The sequence below is a fragment of the Lissotriton helveticus genome, chromosome 8 (assembly GCF_964261635.1).
Source record: "Lissotriton helveticus chromosome 8, aLisHel1.1, whole genome shotgun sequence".
NCBI classification, from domain to species: domain Eukaryota; kingdom Metazoa; phylum Chordata; class Amphibia; order Caudata; family Salamandridae; genus Lissotriton; species Lissotriton helveticus.
The window spans coordinates 1,661,641,942-1,661,659,794 of record NC_136069.1 but is presented as its reverse complement, the minus strand read 5'-3'; the positions used below and the strand labels follow the sequence as shown (position 1 = coordinate 1,661,659,794).

Genomic DNA, 17,853 nt, shown 5'->3' with positions numbered 1-17,853 from the left:
TGCGTACTTGAATGTTCGATTGATCAAACGCGGTCGTCCAACTTTAGTGTGGCTTAGGAGGATGTCATCATCTGCATACAGCAAATTAGAAATATGCGTACCAGCTAATTTCGGAGGGTGTGCGTTTAATTCATCTAGGGTCCCAGTCAAGTCCACCAAGAACAAATTGAATAGGAGAGGGGCCAGTACACAGCCTTGTTTTAGGCCTTCGGTTGCTGGGATTTCCTTTGATAGCGTTTGGCCATCCCCCATCCTCACCCTAACCCAGGTTTTACTATACAGGAGCTGAATCAATTTCAATAGGACCTTTCGAATGTTTTTTTAAGGAGCTTTTTCCATAATAAGTTTCTTTGGACACAATCAAAGGCAGATTTAAAATCTACAAAACAGATACAGAGGTTGTTTGTCTCTGATTGCTTTGTCCATTAGAAGAGATAATGCCAGGATGTTTGTCGTTGTCCCCAGCCCTTTGATAAAGCCTGTTTGATTCAATGGCAGGATCTTATTTTTTAATGCCCATTCATTTAAATTAATAAGCAGAATCCTAGCAAACAGCTTGGCATCTGTGTCTTGTAGGGTAATAAGCCTATAATCTTCCGGAAGTGCCCAGTTTCCTTTTTTAAAGATTGGCGTGATTAAAGACCCTCGCCATGACTCAGGGATGACACCTTCCTGTATAATTTCTTTGAATAGCTTTTCTAAATATTTACTTGTGCATTGTCAATGCGTCACTTTTGTGATGCAGCATAAACAATGCAGCCCATTTACGTGATGAATCTAGGGAGATGTGTCCCTGCGTCACATTATACCTGTGTCAGGTATGATATCTGAGGGTGGGCGTTCCCACGCAGGAAACCCTCATAAAAGTGACGCAGGGAAATCTACAAGATTTCACAGCGCCACTTACAGGATGCCACTGTCAAAACCTTACACTTGCTTGAAGCAGGTGTAAGGAGTGATGTAGTACAATAAGTATAGGCCTCCACAGGCATTGCTGGAGTTGCGTCACGCTTGCAACACAACTCCAGCAATGCGTGACTTTTAGGCAAACAGATGCGTCAATTTCTGACGCATCTGTCAATCCTTGCGCCATGGTGCACCGTATTGTGAATACGGCGCATCCATGGTGACGCAAGGGTATCACAGGCTGGCGCAGGGAAACTGACGCATCTCTACAGATGCGTCAGTTTCTTGTAAGTCTGCCCTAGAATATTGCTAAATTTGACTACTACTATTGTGCAGTTATCTAGCAGTCACTAGGTTTATGATTTGAATGGTGCAGCAGGTGCAGTGGCACCAGGGCCAAACACTTTAAGGACCCCAAAAACCCCGGATTATTACTAAAACGCAAAACTAAACAGGCTGTCACAAGTGCAGGTAACTTTCAGACTACAGGGTCATGATTTCAATGGTGCAGAAGGTGCAGTGACACCAGGACCAAAACCTCTAGGCACACCACTAAACACCTAATGTTGCTATATTTAACTACTAAACAGGAAATTTCAAGTGCAGTTACCTTGCAGACAACAGGGACATGATTTGAATGGTGCAGCAGGTGCAGTGGCACCGGGCCCAAGCTTGTCAGAACTCCTCTAAACACATAATATTGCTAAATTTTACTACTATAACAACCAAGTAGAATCCCTCTGCTAAATGGTTTATCTTTCCACTGTTCTTTATAGTTTGGAAACAAAGTTTTCTTAAAGTAACACTCGCACACAAACATTTTCCATGGTGGCATGCTTCATCATAGGGTTCTTCCCATCCCGCTGCGGGGCTGGAATGCTCCGACCGACGAAGACATGAAAGCACTTTTAGTTAAATACTATAAAGAAATGGATGGTATAAGAGTGGGAGGGTCTAATCTAGGGTTAAAAAATACCTGGCTATGTAGGAACAAATATTTTATTCAATCCTCTTGCTGGTATCGTTAAAAACAGGGAAGTGAGAGGCGCATGTTTATGTGTGTGTATCCCAAGACTTTTCGTCAGGACCATAATGATCCCTAATACCGCTCCTGGTAGAGACACCAAATAGGTCTCCTTAAAAATGTTTAAGGTAGGATACAGTACAATACCCATTCAGTAGTTGTTCTTTAGGTCTGGAAAGTTAGGACAAAAAGATTATTATATTTGATTTAATAAATTGAATAAAACAAAAACCACATCGCCATATGTGGAAAACACAGGAAGGTAAAATTGTGAAAAACTTTTGTCATTATCTGAAATTGCTATGGTGGCTTTCTATCCATACTGGATTGTCATGTTAATACCCATAATTGTATACTTTGATGTGTACTGAGCAACCGTTTAATAAAAAGATTTCTAAAATACAAATCTGGAAAAACTGTCTGACATGGTTGACGAACAGAGGGGCATATTATCAAGGGCATTATTGCCGCTATAGCGGGACTCTTTCCCACGAAAGCGGCGATAATTTTATCGCCCTATCAGCAAGCTGTCGCTAACAACAGTTAGCGACCGCTTTTAGGCGATAGCGACTGGTTTGGGGCCCGCTTTGCATCTCAGCGATATTTATCGCTAATGACATGCAAAGTGGGCGTTCTCAACCTAACCTCGCTATCGCCTATTATCAATGCAGGCGAAGCGATTAAAAAAATTCGCGCGAAGCCCGAATATCGCCGAAACCTAATGCCTGCTCAGACCACTTCTTAACCTGTATATACAATGGGAGTTGGATATTCAGGTTAAGACCCTATCGGCGTTAATGCCTGAATATCGCTGGATTCCCAGCAATATTCATGCATTTTGCCGCTATTGCCGGATATTTTATCGCTTTAGAGCTAAACGTTGCTAATAGCATGTTATCTCTGCGATAAAATTTAGCGATAAATATTGCTAGTTGTTTATAATATGCCCCAGAGTTCCAGGACCTCCTCCACCCAGGGAGCACTATGGCGAATCGTCCATCTTACATTTTGCCCCATTCGGTCCTAGAGTGAAGGTCCCACCCCACCGCATCCATCGCTCCAGATCAAGTTTATGAGAATCCAGCATCAGGATTTTCAATCAAAACTACACTTTTCTAAGCTTGGTGAGTCTCATTAATATGTACATTAAAAAAGCATTAATCACAAAAAAGGGCAGATGTCCCCTGGTAATTGCTAAGGCAAGGAGCTTTATGGGGGTGAGGCAGCACACACATTTATGGCTGTCATCAGACATTTCTAAAATGAAGTCACATGAGTAACTGTACTTATGTTAAGCAGAAGATGGAGCAATGAGATCCTGTCAAACTGAAAGTAAGAGTGAGTGTCCATCAATAGTATCTAAGGCCAGGGCTCCATACCACATTAATTCACATGCACAGCAGGATTTTGAAGAACATGCACCAGGGGCCGAGTACAAACCCCATCTATCTACAAGACAAACTTTTAGCCAGGACTGCTGTATTTCTAAATCCACTAAGCCATTTGTAAGATGTTGCTAATTCTAATCCAGCGAATCCGAATTGGGATTTTGAATTCAAACGCTACTTCAATGGTGCCACCCAAGTTAAATTTATGTGCTCAAAATCACTTGTGGGTCTGGTTTGATTTGAGCTTGATTGTAGTGTCTCCTGACCATTGTGATCTACCATAAATACTCTACTGAGGTTTCTGAAACAGAGGATCAGTGTCTACTGAATGAGCTGATGTAGGTGCTGATTGAGTTGTTTGCAATTGAGGCACATCTCTCATGTGACCTCGACTTCTAACTGCAAATTCTTCATCATAAAATATTCCCTAGACATCAGACTGGATCTGGAAAATCTTAAGCAGTATCTCTGCATGCCGGTAGGTAGCATTGAGTGGCTCCACGATTGAGTCGTCTGCATCAGAAGAGATGTGCACTGTGCCTGCACTGGTGCTACCATGGCACACTGTAATCAGTTCTTTTATTTCTGTGTCAACAGAACGGATCCGTGCAGCTACCTTGGTAATTTTTTACCACCTTTTTCAACCATTTTATCGATTTTGAGCTTTGCTCCCTGGTGTGCGAGCAAACCCAAAATATTTAAACATGTGAGGAATGTCACATTCACGTTCACAGCCCCAAGGCCTGTGCCAACTGCCAGTCAATGTACCTCAAAGCAATTCACAAGTGAGTGATGAAGCTCCTGACAGAGATTTGCGTCCCAGTCCTGAGGGAGATCTCCGGCCCGTTCTTGGAGCTGGTCCCGCAGACGATCTTCATCCCGCTCCAAGTCATTGTCCAAGTCCGATAAGTCAAAGATGCACAAGTTTGTCAGAATCCCCTAGCAAGACCTGCGCTTCCTCGAGCTCCTCAGAGCCAGAAAAACCCTAACTCAAGGAGTGCGATTACACCATGTACTCCATCTGTGACACAACAGCTCCCTGTGGTGCGCCTTCAAGTCCCATGAAACAGAGGTTCCCCTACTTGGTTACCACCGATTGGTCCACCCCAGCACTAGCCAGGGCCTCAGGATCTGCTCCCAGATCTAGACTGAGACTGGCACCAACACCGATACCTATGCCTGTCCCAATTCCCTCTGTGCCATCTCCAACGCCATTTGAAACGGAACCTATCCTCTTCGAGACAGCGCCGCCACTACTCCACTCAATGTTGATACTGGTGTGGCCTGGACTGGACTTGCCACTCTTAGACAGACACATCTTCCCGGAAAGGGGTGATAATGAATAAGGCTATGGCTTCCTGGAGGAGATGTGGTATGAGGATCTGGCAACGTCAGTGGTCTGGACACCTCTCCAGACTCTGGCCTAGTCACTCTTCTGAACCCTGGCACGGAGGATAGAGCATCTTTCGCCATCGTGATATGAATGGCAGAGCAGGGTCTTGACCTACAGCGACCCTTCGTCAAGGTTAAGACCAATGTCTTAATGGAGGTGCTTTCACTGGGGGTAAGTTCTGTGGAGCCCTTGCTCGCCTTTAATGAGGCCTTCATGGATATTCTGCTGGGGGCCTGGGCTAAATAATGCACTGGTGCTCTCATGGACAGGATGATTGCCCATTGCCACTGGCTCGCCCCTGTAGATCCGGCGTTCCACACCCTGCATCCCTCTTGCGAGAGCCTAGTGGGGCAGGCCTCAACAGCCAAACTTAACCAGAGTGCATTCACTAGCAATCCACCAGATAGTCAAAGAGGCTGGATACCTTTGGGAAGGGAATCTTTTCTTTCACCAGCCTGGCATTGTGGTCAGTGAACATGCCTCTTGGGCCTATATACTCACGCCTTGTGTGGCACATTGCACAGCTGCTACCCATACGTCCATCTTGAACCAGGCACTGATAGATGGTTTGGATGCAGTGAAGTTTGCCATTCATTGCAGATTGGATTCTACCTACTCAGTAGGCAGGTCCAAGGCCTCAACTGTGGCATTCTGCCACCATGTATGGCTGAGATCGACCAAGTTTTCAGGGGCTGTGCAATCTTCCCTGATGGACATGCCCTTTGATGGCTCTCGCCTATTCAGCACTAAGCTGGACATGCTTTAAAGAGAATCGAGTTACCAACAGATTCTCTCCTTGGGTTCTTAACAACAGCCACAAACCTCCTTTCACCCCTTCGGTGGCCCTTGCTGAGATCCCATGTACATCTGCAATTCCAACCTTTCCATGCAGGCCAACATCCTTCTCAGTCCTTTTGTGGCCGGGGATGCAGATACCACAAAGGACATGCAACCCACACCCAGTGTACTGTAAAAACCGTACCCTCGACTGCCAAAGCCTCAAAACCACTTCAATGGGTCCTAAACACAGCATACCCATCCCATTAGCGGCAGGATCAGGCAACACCTGCCACAACGCATGCCATAACTACCGACAAGTGGTTGCTCCAAATCATGAAGTTGGGTTCTGCCATCTGTTTCTGGAAGCCCCACCTACCTTCCCACTGTCCTCAGAACCACTGACGGAGGACCCTCTCCTCATGCTCCATAAGGAAGTGCCGGCCCTGCAGGCCAAAGGAGCTTCAAACTGGTTCTTCTAACTTGCGATTACCGAATGTGGTGACTCATTTTTCCCTTTACCTCAACTTTCTTAGGAAAAGGAGAATCTCCACCATCTAGATCCAAAAAGCACTTTGTCTTTTTGCATTGAACATACAAAAGACCACTGGGTAGCCAATCGGCTCTTTCGTATTCCCTGGGATGAAAAAAGGCAGGACCGTACAGCAGAGTACTCTCTCTTGATGGATTGTACTTTACATAAAGATCTGCTGTGCAGTATCCAAGAAGCAGCCCCTTGAGGTCTTGCAGGCCCATTCCACCGGGGCTACTACTGCGTTAGCAGACAGAGTACCTGTCATGGACATCTGTCAAGCTGCTACGTCAGTTTCACTTCACACGTTCACAAAGTTCTGCTTGGAAGGTCAGGTCCGTCGCTATAGGCATTTTACCCCCTCAGTCCTCCAGGATTTCCTGTTTTGAGATAGTTCGTATAAACGACCTTATCTGAGGTATTGCTTGGGTATCTATGCTAAGGTGAGGAACCTTTGGTTAAAAGCCTCTAGCAAAAGAACAAGTTACTTTCCTTCTGTAACGCTTTTTCTGGTAGAGACACTCCCTAACCGCAGATTCCTCACTGACCATCTTCCTGCTCTGCAAAAGGGGCTTCTCACCCACAAGCTCCTGCTCATTTGTCAACCATCATTTAGTTGTGGCTCTGTGTTTTTGGTGCACTAAACAGTCATGAAATAAACTGATGTCAGCTCACGTATATAGGCACTGTGCACATCATGTCTGCCACAGATGAAGTCGATGTGGAGCTGCTCAGGACCATCTACTGAATCACATAAATATTGCTCAAGATTTTCCGGATCCAGTCTGATGCCTGGGGAATATTCTAAGATGAGCAATCTGCGGTATTGAGTTTCTGCCAGAAAAAGAGTTACAAAAGGTAAGTAACTTGTTCTTCTAGTTTAGAGTGATCGATGGGTGCACCTCACAAGACCACGTGGGGTTCTGCCTTGATGGTCATATTTATTTCGCTGTTCTTTTCAGTGTGCTGTATAGTCTCCTTTCAACCACCCTGCAGGGTTAAAATTGTTTGGGCCGGAACTCCTCAAGAGCCCTCCCTCTCTCCTGGAAGATGCAGGGTTTTATACTAGGAGGTCTGTCATGACTTCAGAGAAGCCGCAAGTAGGCTTAGGGAATTGTCAGCCATGGTCCCTCTTTTCAATTGAATTGAGCTCTCTCCTTGTCATCATAAACATTGATGTTTATATTTGATTAACATTTACAATGCTTTTATGTACTAACGTGTAATTAATGAGGTTTATATGGTTCTATCAACATAAAGCACTTAACCCCTTAAGTGCTGCGCACGTTCACCTGGCCGACGGCACCACTACCTCCGTAGTGATGCCGTTGGCCGTTCGAACAGCACCTGCGCAATGGAACGTCCAGCACTGGAGCTGGACGTTCCGTAGCAGCTATGAGGTTAAGCAATGAATACAAATAAATAAATAAAACCCTATAAAAACACATACCAAGGTCCTCACACTGTTCACTTTGGAACACAGCAAGATAATTCTGGGTTGTCACTTTATTTAGTCTTTTAGACAGAGTTTAACATTTCCATCCACCGAGTATTTAACTTTAGGATAAGTTGTTATCTCATCTTTTTCCAGGTGCTATTTGACTGCAGGGTATTAATCTTCTGTGTGTTTTGTGTTATTCTGGGAATTATATTTCTGATTAGGTTGGCAGAGGGGTTGTGGCTGGTAGCGTGGTTGTGATGTTGCTTTTTCTTACCCCCTTCTTTTTATTTAGTGTTGCAGAAAGGTTATGGTATTGCTTACTTTTACCTATTTTCTTCTCTGAGGGGTTGACCGAGTTGTAAGCACTTACAGTATTGGTTTTAACTCTTCCCTTTCTATCGATTTGGCTGAATGATTATGCCATTGGTGTAGTTACCTTCTTCCTTTAACCATCATTCATCTCTTTAGGATCGGTACAGTGCTAATGACATGGCTTACTCTTACACTCTTAATTCTCTTCCATGTTCGCATCATAATTGCCTCTAGGCCTCTGGTTATTTATTGCCTCTTTTCTCTTTCTAGAGTTGATGCAGTAGTTAAACTACTGGAGTTTGAACATGAAAGTCGTGCCAGGGCAATGGAACAGAGGATGGTGCTGCTAGAAGAGCAGGTGATGTACCATTGATGCTTTTAATGTTCATCAATAAATGACTCGGGAATGGATTAGTTGAACTAATCATTCTCATCTTTCCACAGGTCTTGTCTTTCCCATGTGCACCTACAATTTCAGTTTTAGCTGCTTTTGTAAGTTAGTTATGAACATATATGTAGTGAAATTTAAGAAGGGGACCTGGCTTAGAGGACTAGGCTCTGCGTTTTTAACAAGTGTACTGTTCAAGTCCAAAATCTCCTACACCTTTTTAACCAAACATGTCAGTGGTTCTCCTCTCACTGTACCTGACTGACAGAAAATGTGGGTTTACACGTGCTAGAGGACTGCGGAAGGTGCACTATTAAATCCACCACAGGCAGGTCACGTATTTTGAGGCTTGCACGGTAGTTGCCCTTGAGCTCAGATAAGTGCAAATAGGTAAGTATACATTTAGTATTCTTAACTCCACATCCACGTAATTTTAAGATATATTACCTACAGGTGGTCGCCAGTAGGTAGTTATAGTTAGAACCTAGTTTCCATAGGAAAAGCATTTATTTGATGCGCTAATAACTTTAGCGTTGTTTGACAAATATTTGTGAAATTCTCCCCAAAAAAGTCTATCCTGGTCAGCTCTTATCCTGAAAGTTTGGGGGTGATTCGTCAAGCGGGGGCTGAGAGAAAAGGGGGGTTCCCAAAACGCGTTTTCTCCATGTTAATTTCCATAGGAAATTTTGCGAAGAGCTACAGCCCGAACTGCTGAATGGAATTACCCCAAATTTGGCAAAAAGGTAGAGCTTGGTTCATAAACCGACCTTTTTTTAAAATGGTGTAAATCCGTTGAGTAGTTTTTGAGAAAATCAAAAAAACAAGTCAAAAATTAATTTGCCTTGGGAAATTTTGTGCAAGCCTACAGCCGAAACTACTGAACAGAATTACCCCAAATTTGAAAAGGTAGTGCGCGGATTAGAAATCAACCTTTTTTTAAAATGGTGTAAATCCGTTCAGTAGTTGCTGAGAAAATTGAAAAATGAAAGTTTTGATATTTGGGCGGAGCCTAAGTCCGGAGCACGTACTTCCCTGTGATTAGCTGCCAACACTCCAAACTAGGAAGTGTTGGGAGCCATCTTGTGACTCAGTAGAAGCGAGTCACCAGAAAACAGAGAAACATAGGTATAAAACAAGAGAAGGGGGCAGGGTAGAAACACCCTGACCCCCTAGGCCTGCTCAGGGGGTCTCAGAAGGAACCCCAGGGCCCAAAAATGCATAAAAAATATATATATGCATATTGGCGCAATTCGCGCTGGGGTAGCAGTTTCCCGCGTTTTATTTTAATGAGGCCCCTGGGTGGGCTAGATTCCGGGGGCATTTCTTAAAAAATATTAGCGGGGGCTCGCAGGGGTCGCAGGGGCCCACTGGGGTCCCTGCAGCCCGGGGGTTTCACTCATGTTGGGAGAGGGGTTGCACGGCCCCCCTCCTGGAGCTCTCCATGTGCTTATAACTTTGATGTCGTTTGCAAATCTTTCCGAAATTTTACAAAAATGTTCTCTTTTTTGATCAGCTCCTATTTTTAAAGTTTGGGGGTGATTTTTCTCATCCCCCCCTTGATCAAAGGGGGTCACAAAACGTGTTTTCTCAATGCATTTTCCATAGGAAACTTTAGACCAGGCTACAGGTCAAACTGCTGAATGGAATTACGCCAAATTTGGCAGGGAGAAAGTTCTTGGTCCAGAAAGTGCGCTTTTGTTGAAATGGTGTAAATCCATTCAGTAGTTTTTGAGATATTAAAGGAAACAAATATATATATATGTGGGCGAAGCTTTACTCCCGAGCACAAGCTTGCCTCTGATTAGCTGCTAAGACTTCAAACAAGGAAGTGTCCTCTGATTGGTGCTAACACTTCAAACCAGGAAGTGTTAGCAGCCATTTTGTGCCTCGCATAGAGTGAAAATATAAGAATAAGGTCCTGGGGGCAATTTAATATACCGGAGCTCTGTCTGAGCGAGACAACCCTTTCATGCTCCCTCTGACCAACATCACCACTTCATAGCTATGCCTTTAGAACCCAGTCCGTCTGCTCGCAGCTCTCAACCTTTTCGAGCTAGTAAGCTGATGTTCCTCTACCTCTGCGAGCTACTACGCTGCTGTTCCTTTGGGAGTGGACAGCCCATATTTCTCTCTCTGCGAGTCGAGCCCACGGGCCGCAGCTGTCCCTCTTTCAAGCCTGGGTGCGAACTGTTAAGTCACGCTATATGAGCATTGAAAAGCCATTTTGTGATTCAGTCCGACATCTCGCATTTGTCCGAGACAACTCTGAAAACATACCTAAGCTCTGTCTGTGCAAGATACCCGTTTCACGCTGCCTCTCCCCACATCAGCAGGTAACACACCCTCTTCCCACCTCACGAGCATACCCCAACAACCTTCTTGGGCCCGCAAGTCTCACTCCGCGAACCACTGGTGGGCTCGCAGCTCTTCCGGTGCGACTTCTCGGGCCCGCAGTTGTATCTGTGAAGCCGAGACTGGAAAAATACTGCAGGACTCTCTCTGCGAGATACCCCCTTTACGCTCCCTCTGCCCAACATGACCACTTTGCAGCTATGCCTTTAGAAGCAAGTCCGTCGGCTCGCAACTCTCGCTTTGCGAACTAGTACACTGCTGTGCCTCTACCTCTGCGAGCTAGTACGCTGCAGTTCCTTTGGGCGCGACGGCCCGTAGTTCTACCTCTGCGAGTCGAGCCCACGGACCGCAGCTGTCCCTCTGCAAGCCTGGGTGCGAACTGTTGATAAGTCACACTATGAGCATTGAAAAGCCATTTTGTGATTCAGTCCGTCAGCTCGCATCTCTCCGAAGCAATTCTGAAAACTTACCGGCGCTCTGTCTGTGCGAGATACCACTTTCACGCTGTCTCTACCTACATCAGCAGGTAACGCACCCTTTTTCCACATTATTATTATTATTATTATTGAATCTTGTACCGCGCACGGTTACCCAGGGGCATCCCAGCGCTTATAGAAACCAAGGGCAGGCAGCTAATAGAGGTAAAAGAAGCTGCAATTATCACCAGCATACCCCCAACAACCTTCTTGGGCCCGCAAGTCTCCCTCTGCGAACCACTGGTGGGCTTGCAGCTCTTCCGGTGTGACTTCTCGGGCCCGCATTTGTATCTGTGAAGCCAAGACTAAAAATATACCGCAGGTCTCTCTCTGCGATATACCCCCTTCACGCTCCCTATCCCCACATTACTGTTCCGCAGCTATCCCTTTGGAAGCCAATGGCCCGCACCTTTCCCTATACTAGTCTGCTCGCAGGTGTTTCTCTGCGAGCTGGTCCGCAGGTCTAAATCTGCAAACTGACGGGCCGCGGCGCTCTCTTGGAGTTAGCTCGCAGCTCTTCATCTACGAGCCAGCCCACCCGCTCGCAAGTCTCTGAGAACAGATGCAAAGGAGGCAACGATCATGCAGGTGGACACCCAACACCGCTCCTACATCCCCCAGCAGCAGATCCTTGTCTGCCATCCCCCTTCATCCCCACCCCCCACAAACAAATGTAACGGGAATCTTCTGAAAACTGGAACCTAACAAATCGGCTGATGTTGCACAATTATAATAAAAAAGATGCTTGTGAGGTTGAACAAATACGAATCTTAGTCATGTATGGATTTACATATAAAACATTTTAACAAAACAACAATAAATAAAACTATGCACAGCATAGCGTGTCATCCCTCGACAATTTGTGAATCACAGCCTGCAAGACAAAAAGAAAGATAAGATGGTGCGTTATGCATCCTGCAAAGGAGAGAGAAAGAGAAGAAGAGTGAGATACAAGGAAGAGAGAAAGAGAAAGTGGGAGAGGGAGAGAGAGAGTGAGAGAGAGAGAGAGGAATCCAGGGAAAGAGAACGTGAGAGAGAAAGAGATACAAGGAAGAGAGAAAGAGAAACAGTGTGAGAAGGAGTGAGAGAGGGAGAGTGAGAGAGGGAGAGTGAGAGAGGGAGAGTGAGAGAGGGAGAGTGAGAGAGGGAGAGTGAGAGAGGGAGAGTGAGAGAGGGAGAGTGAGAGAGGGAGAGTGAGAGAGGGAGAGTGAGAGAGGGAGAGTGAGAGAGGGGAAGAGTGAGAGAGGGGAAGAGTGAGAGAGGGGAAGAGTGAGAGAGGGGAAGAGTGAGAGAGGGGAAGAGTGAGAGAGGGGAAGAGTGAGAGAGGGGAAGAGTGAGAGAGGGGAAGAGTGAGAGAGGGGGAAGAGTGAGAGAGGGGAAGAGTGAGAGAGGGGAAGAGTGAGAGAGGGGAAGAGTGAGAGAGGGGAAGAGTGAGAGAGGGGAAGAGTGAGAGAGGGGAAGAGTGAGAGAGGAAGAGTGAGAGAGGAAGAGTGAGAGAGGAAGAGTGAGAGGGGAAGAGTGAGAGGGGAAGAGTGAGAGGGGAAGAGTGAGAGAGGGGAAGAGTGAGAGAGGGGAAGAGTGAGAGAGGGGAAGAGTGAGAGAGGGGAAGAGTGAGAGAGGGGAAGAGTGAGAGAGGGGAAGAGTGAGAGAGAGGAAGAGTGAGAGAGGGGAAGAGTGAGAGAGGAAGAGTGAGAGAGAGGAAGAGTGAGAGAGAGGAAGAGTGAGAGAGAGGAAGAGTGAGAGAGAGGAAGAGTGAGAGAGAGGAAGAGTGAGAGAGAGGAAGAGTGAGAGAGAGGAAGAGTGAGAGAGAGGAAGAGTGGGGGAGGGGGAGGGGGAGGGGGAGGGGAAGGGGGGAGGGGGAGGGAAGAGTGTGAGGAAGAGAGAGGGAGAGGGAAGGGAAGAGTGTGAGGAAGAGAGAGGGAGAGGGAAGGGAAGAGTGTGAGGAAGAGAGAACGAGAAACTGTGTGTGAGAGCGAGAGAAAATCTTCGCAGCTCACCTTTCGGCCACCGGTGTGTGTCCAACCACGTGCCGGGACATAGTGCACCCTCAAGTTTAGCCATCTGAAAGATGGCATAGAATTAGTAATTGCAGAGTACATACAAATGCAAACGCGTAATTCTCTGTTTCGCCGCTGCGCACTCAGGCTGCTGCACCCTATCCACTCCCACTGCTGAGAGGTGTGTGTACGCTCTTGTGCACCCAGGCTGCTGTACACTATCCACTCCCCACCGCCCAGAGGTGACTGCCATTTGCAGCGGAAAGAGGCCTCTCTGCTCACCTTCCGCCACCAGCGTGTGTGTAAGAGGGTGCACCACGTGCCAATGCAACCTTCTCAGGCGTTGCGTACATGCGGTACAGGAGAGCTCACAATTAAGATTGGGTGTTGATTGTCAGAATGGCCACGCATCATCACAGGTTGGACATGTGTTCAGCTCTGGTGGCACTGAGTGGTGGGAGTTTTGTGATGGTGGGGGCGGGGATGTCAATTCGTGCATCACAGCCTATTAGACAAAAAGGAAGATAAGATTGTGTGTCTGCCCGCCTCTGCACACCCAGGCTGCTTCATTCCATTCACTTCCACTGCCCAGAGGTGTCTAACAGCCGCTGCGCTCCCAGGCCATATTATCAAGAACGGCAATAACATTATCGCCGCTTTAGCGGCAGGAAACTGCCAATAAAGCGGCGATAAGGGGCTTGATAATATTCCCTTGTGAATTCCCATAGAAGCCCAGGTTTGATGTCCTTCACACCAGAACCTGGGCTTCTATGGGAAATCTCAAGGGCATATTATCAAGCCCCTTGTCGCCAATATAGCGGCAATTTCCTGCCACCAAAGCGGCGATGTTATCGCCGTTCTTGATATTATGGCCCCCAGTCTGCTGTGGCCCATCCACTTCCACTACCCAGAGGTGTATGACAGCCGCTGCGCACCTGAGCTGCTGCACCCCATATGCACTCACTACCCGGAGCGGACTGCCTGCTGCTGCACACCAAGGCTGCTGCACCCCAACCACTCCCACTACCCGGAGGTGACTGTCTGCTGCTGCGCAAACTAGCCTCTTTGCTCATCTTTCGCCCCCGGTGTGTGTCGAAGAGGTTCTATCACATGCCGAAGCAACCTCCTCACCCATTGTGTACACACAGCGAAACCGACTTCACAATTTAGGTTGAGTGTTGATTGCAGGATGGCCACGCATCATCGCAGGCCTGCTATACAAAAAGTAAGATAAGAATGTGCATCATGCATACATCAAAGGAGAGAGATAGAGTGAGAGAGAGAGTGACACTGGAGAAAGTCTTTGCAGCTCACCTTTCTGTCACTGGTGGGTCTCCAACCACGGGCAGGGACATATAATGCACCCTCAAGCTCCCACATCTGAAACATAGTACAGAATTAGTAATTGTAGGAAAGTCCAGTATGCAGGAATGAAAAGACAGAGACGGTAATTCTCTTGATGTGGTTTGATCCTCAGAACACTTCTTGTAAGCAGCAAGTATAAATCAAGAATGACTCAACCCCCTGTTAACTTCTACCTCCCAACCTTCTCACATTCAAAACGTAACATTCCAAAAGCGACGCGAGCCAGCCACGAGCGGAATGTCATGCTCGTGTCTGCATGCATCAATGCTCCCAACACACCGTACCTCCTTAAAAAAAAAGAGAAAGAAAATTTTGTCAACATTTGATGGTGAATTAAGGGTACAAAGTATGAAAAAAGAAATGCTCAACTACTTTGCTACAGATGTGGGAGCGACTGACATTTAGCCGCCTCTAAAAACTGTCCTGTTATTGGGAAAACTTGTTCAAAATGCAATAAGGAGTAATGGCAGAGTATATGACTGCGTACGCCTAAATTGCTGTGCCCCCTTTGTGCATCCAGGCTGTTGCACCCCATCCCGCCGCCCAGAGGTATCTGCCTGCCGCTGCACACCCAAGCCTCACTGCTCACCTTTTTTATGGACAGAGCACCCTCCACATCATGCAGCCCCGCAAGCCAACAAGTCTCACATTTGGTGCGGAGTCTTGATATTGCCATGGCAGAGGACATCGTAGTGCATCCATCATCGAAGGTTGCTCACCCGCTCAGTCCTTGCGGTGCCACTGACTGAGTGACCAGTGAGGCCACGCACGTGGCTGTAGGCCCCCCCTGTTGCATGACTCAGGCCTACACTGCGGTCCAGCAGGGCACACAAAACATGAGGTGTCGGGACCACCATCACCGCAGGCTGCACACCCGCTCAGCACTTGTAATGCCCCTACCTCAGTGGACCGAAATTCACCATCCCTTGGCTGTGTACCTGTACTGGCTGCAGTGCATCCAGTGCGAGCAACTCTAAAATGGCGTCGAGCATGGGTGACCGGTCTTTTTTATTGGCAGGGTCACGTGTCCAGTGAAGCCTGTGCTGGATGGGTGTGGTTTGGGTGTATACAAGTCATGAGGTGTAGAAAAAGGGGTCAGGCAGATCAGGTCGATTACCCCCTTTCAAGGTTTGCCCGGCGTTAGCCGCCTCTCACCCAACTCGCGGTTACCAAATAAAGAGGCAGGCGCTGGAGACAGAAGGCAGGAAACAGGAGTTTATTTCCGACGGAGCAGAACACATCAGATCGGACAACGAGGTATCGTTTCGAGGTGCTCTAACCGCATCTCTGAAGCCTGGCCTCTTATACACAGGTTTATGGCTTTATTACATTTATGACATCCGTGGTATTGCTTTAAAGTTCAAAAGGCATCTTTGGAATCCCCGGTTCAGGCCTGTTCTCACACATATCTACAGTAGAGGTCCCCACCCGAATCTCAGCATGATGGCTATCGCGCAGCTGGACATTCCGCTGGGAACAGGAATGTGGGCGATCGGTCGGATCTAGGGGTGTGAAGGCATTGATTAATCCCCGCTCCTTTGATGTGGGGCGAGGTCCTACTGTAGGGGGCAATAAACTGCATCTGTTGAGCTATGTGATGGCCTGGGGTCAGGCCGGACAATCGGGCAGGGAGGAAGAGGTTATCAAAAGGGCCTGTTCTATGAATGAGATGAAAGAGTGAGGGGGGTTCAGCACGGGATGTGGCTCGGAGACAGGGTCGCGCTGGAAGTGCGTTTATGACCCAAGCAGGAGAGACCGGGGGTTGTCGGGGATGCTCGCGAGGCCGGGGAGTGAGGGGGAGAGAGAGACGCTGGCTATCGGGAGTGGGCAGAGAGGCCGTGGCAATCAAAAATGGTTGCTGCTTACGCGCACGTATGGATCTGAAAAGGACAAGATGGCGCCGATAATGTTTACGCCTCGATCCAGATTTTAACAGTCCTCCCTTTTCAACATATCTAGCCAGCTTGTCAATTTATGTCTATCCCCATTATATTACGTATTTCGATATCATACAAAGCTTTCATACGTTCAGCTTCGAAATTCGGAGTCTTAGGGCACATGTAGTTAGTAATGAGTGAACACAAAGGTGGCAAGCATTGAATACCTAGGCAACACCCACACAGTACCACAACCGGTATCAATATAAATGTAAACAACCTCCATCCCCAGTCCTTCAAAGTACCCCAAAACCAGCTCCTTCTTGCTCCTGGTGAACCTCTGAGGAAAGTCTGTGGAGGTGCTCGATTGCTTTGTAGACTGAGGGCGAGTTATCTGGCACGTAGGTGCAACAACTGGATCCAATGATGCGGCATGCTCCTCCACGGTCAGCTAGAACCACATCTAGAACAAGGCGGTTCTGAAGAGCCACCAGGCGGACTGCCTGAAGCTGGGCCGTATTGTTAGTGAGGATGCCAGCCGTGATGTTCATGGTCGTTTCTACTGCCTGGGTCAGGTGTCGGATGGCGCGGCTGTTTGCCATTGGGCCCCACAGAGGAACAAGTCCCTTCACTGCATCCAGGAACTGTGCTCCGGTGGAGTCGGCTTGTTCAATGTCTCTTGCGCGCTTCTGCCGGTGATGGTTTGCTGGGGCCACGTACGTTGGAGGGAGAATGAAGGCGATGTAGCAAGTACCCCCCCAACCTTTTGGAAGCCAAGTGTAAGCTTTGGTGCCACAAACAAAGTACATATTCGGAGAAGCAACAAAGGAGGGGGGATCAATTGAGTCCAATGTTCTGGTGATGTGGCAGGAACTGTGACCCACCAGCTGTGTTCCCAGGCCTTCGAGGCACACGAGGCACGTGACATTGATAACAGACAGAGCCACAGTCAGAGTGGCAGCAGTTCGTTTCTGTAGGTAGGAGAAGGTGGGTCTGGCTGGATTATGGAACACCTGCATTTCAACTCATTCCTTGGCAGGGATGTCCATACGGAAGGAGGAACCAGAGGTCAAAGGACAAAAGGGAGCAGATGTCCTCCCGGTTTTGTTCAGCCAGAACCCATGGTAGAAGTGTGACACTGTTTGACCAGAAGTGGCGTTGTCCTTGTAGCTCTCTTGCAAGAGGATCAACCAGGCAAGGCAGGAGCCATGAACTGAGAAAGGGGAAGGGATGAAAGGGATGGAGTGTCCGGTGGCATGCGGGAGCAACCCGCAGATCCAGCAGTTTGTGGCGTTGGCGGCAAGGTTGTGTTGGTGCAACAGTTGCACGAAGGAATTGTTCCAGAACTCCTTACGCCTTTCTCGGAGCTGAGGCGAAAGGGAGATCAGGTGATGCTCTTTCATAGTGGTTGGCTGTGCAGTGGTCAGCAATATCTGATGAGCGGGTGCGCTCTCTTCCACGATCCAAAGGGAAGTCATGAGGAGGAGGCAAAAGAGGAGGACAATGAAAAGGGCAATTGTCTTTGATTTGTGCATACTGTCAGTCTTTGGGTTCCTGTAGTGGGTATTTCCGGTTGCTTCCATCATCTTCTTATCTGGCGCTTCCATCATCTTCGAGGTGCTCGA

General features: G+C 47.6%; 1 protein-coding gene across 3 annotated transcripts in view; it reads left to right on the top strand.

Moving 5' to 3' along the window:
* LOC144773609 (transient receptor potential cation channel subfamily M member 2-like) overlaps positions 1-17,853 on the top strand; it is a 1,291,174-nt gene that overhangs the window by 998,897 nt on the left and 274,424 nt on the right. For all 3 annotated transcript variants that reach the window (XM_078658751.1, XM_078658750.1, XM_078658752.1), the window contains one exon: positions 8,044-8,131. In XM_078658751.1, coding sequence (XP_078514877.1) covers positions 8,044-8,131 — 88 coding nt within the window. The remainder of the gene's footprint in view (positions 1-8,043; positions 8,132-17,853) is intronic.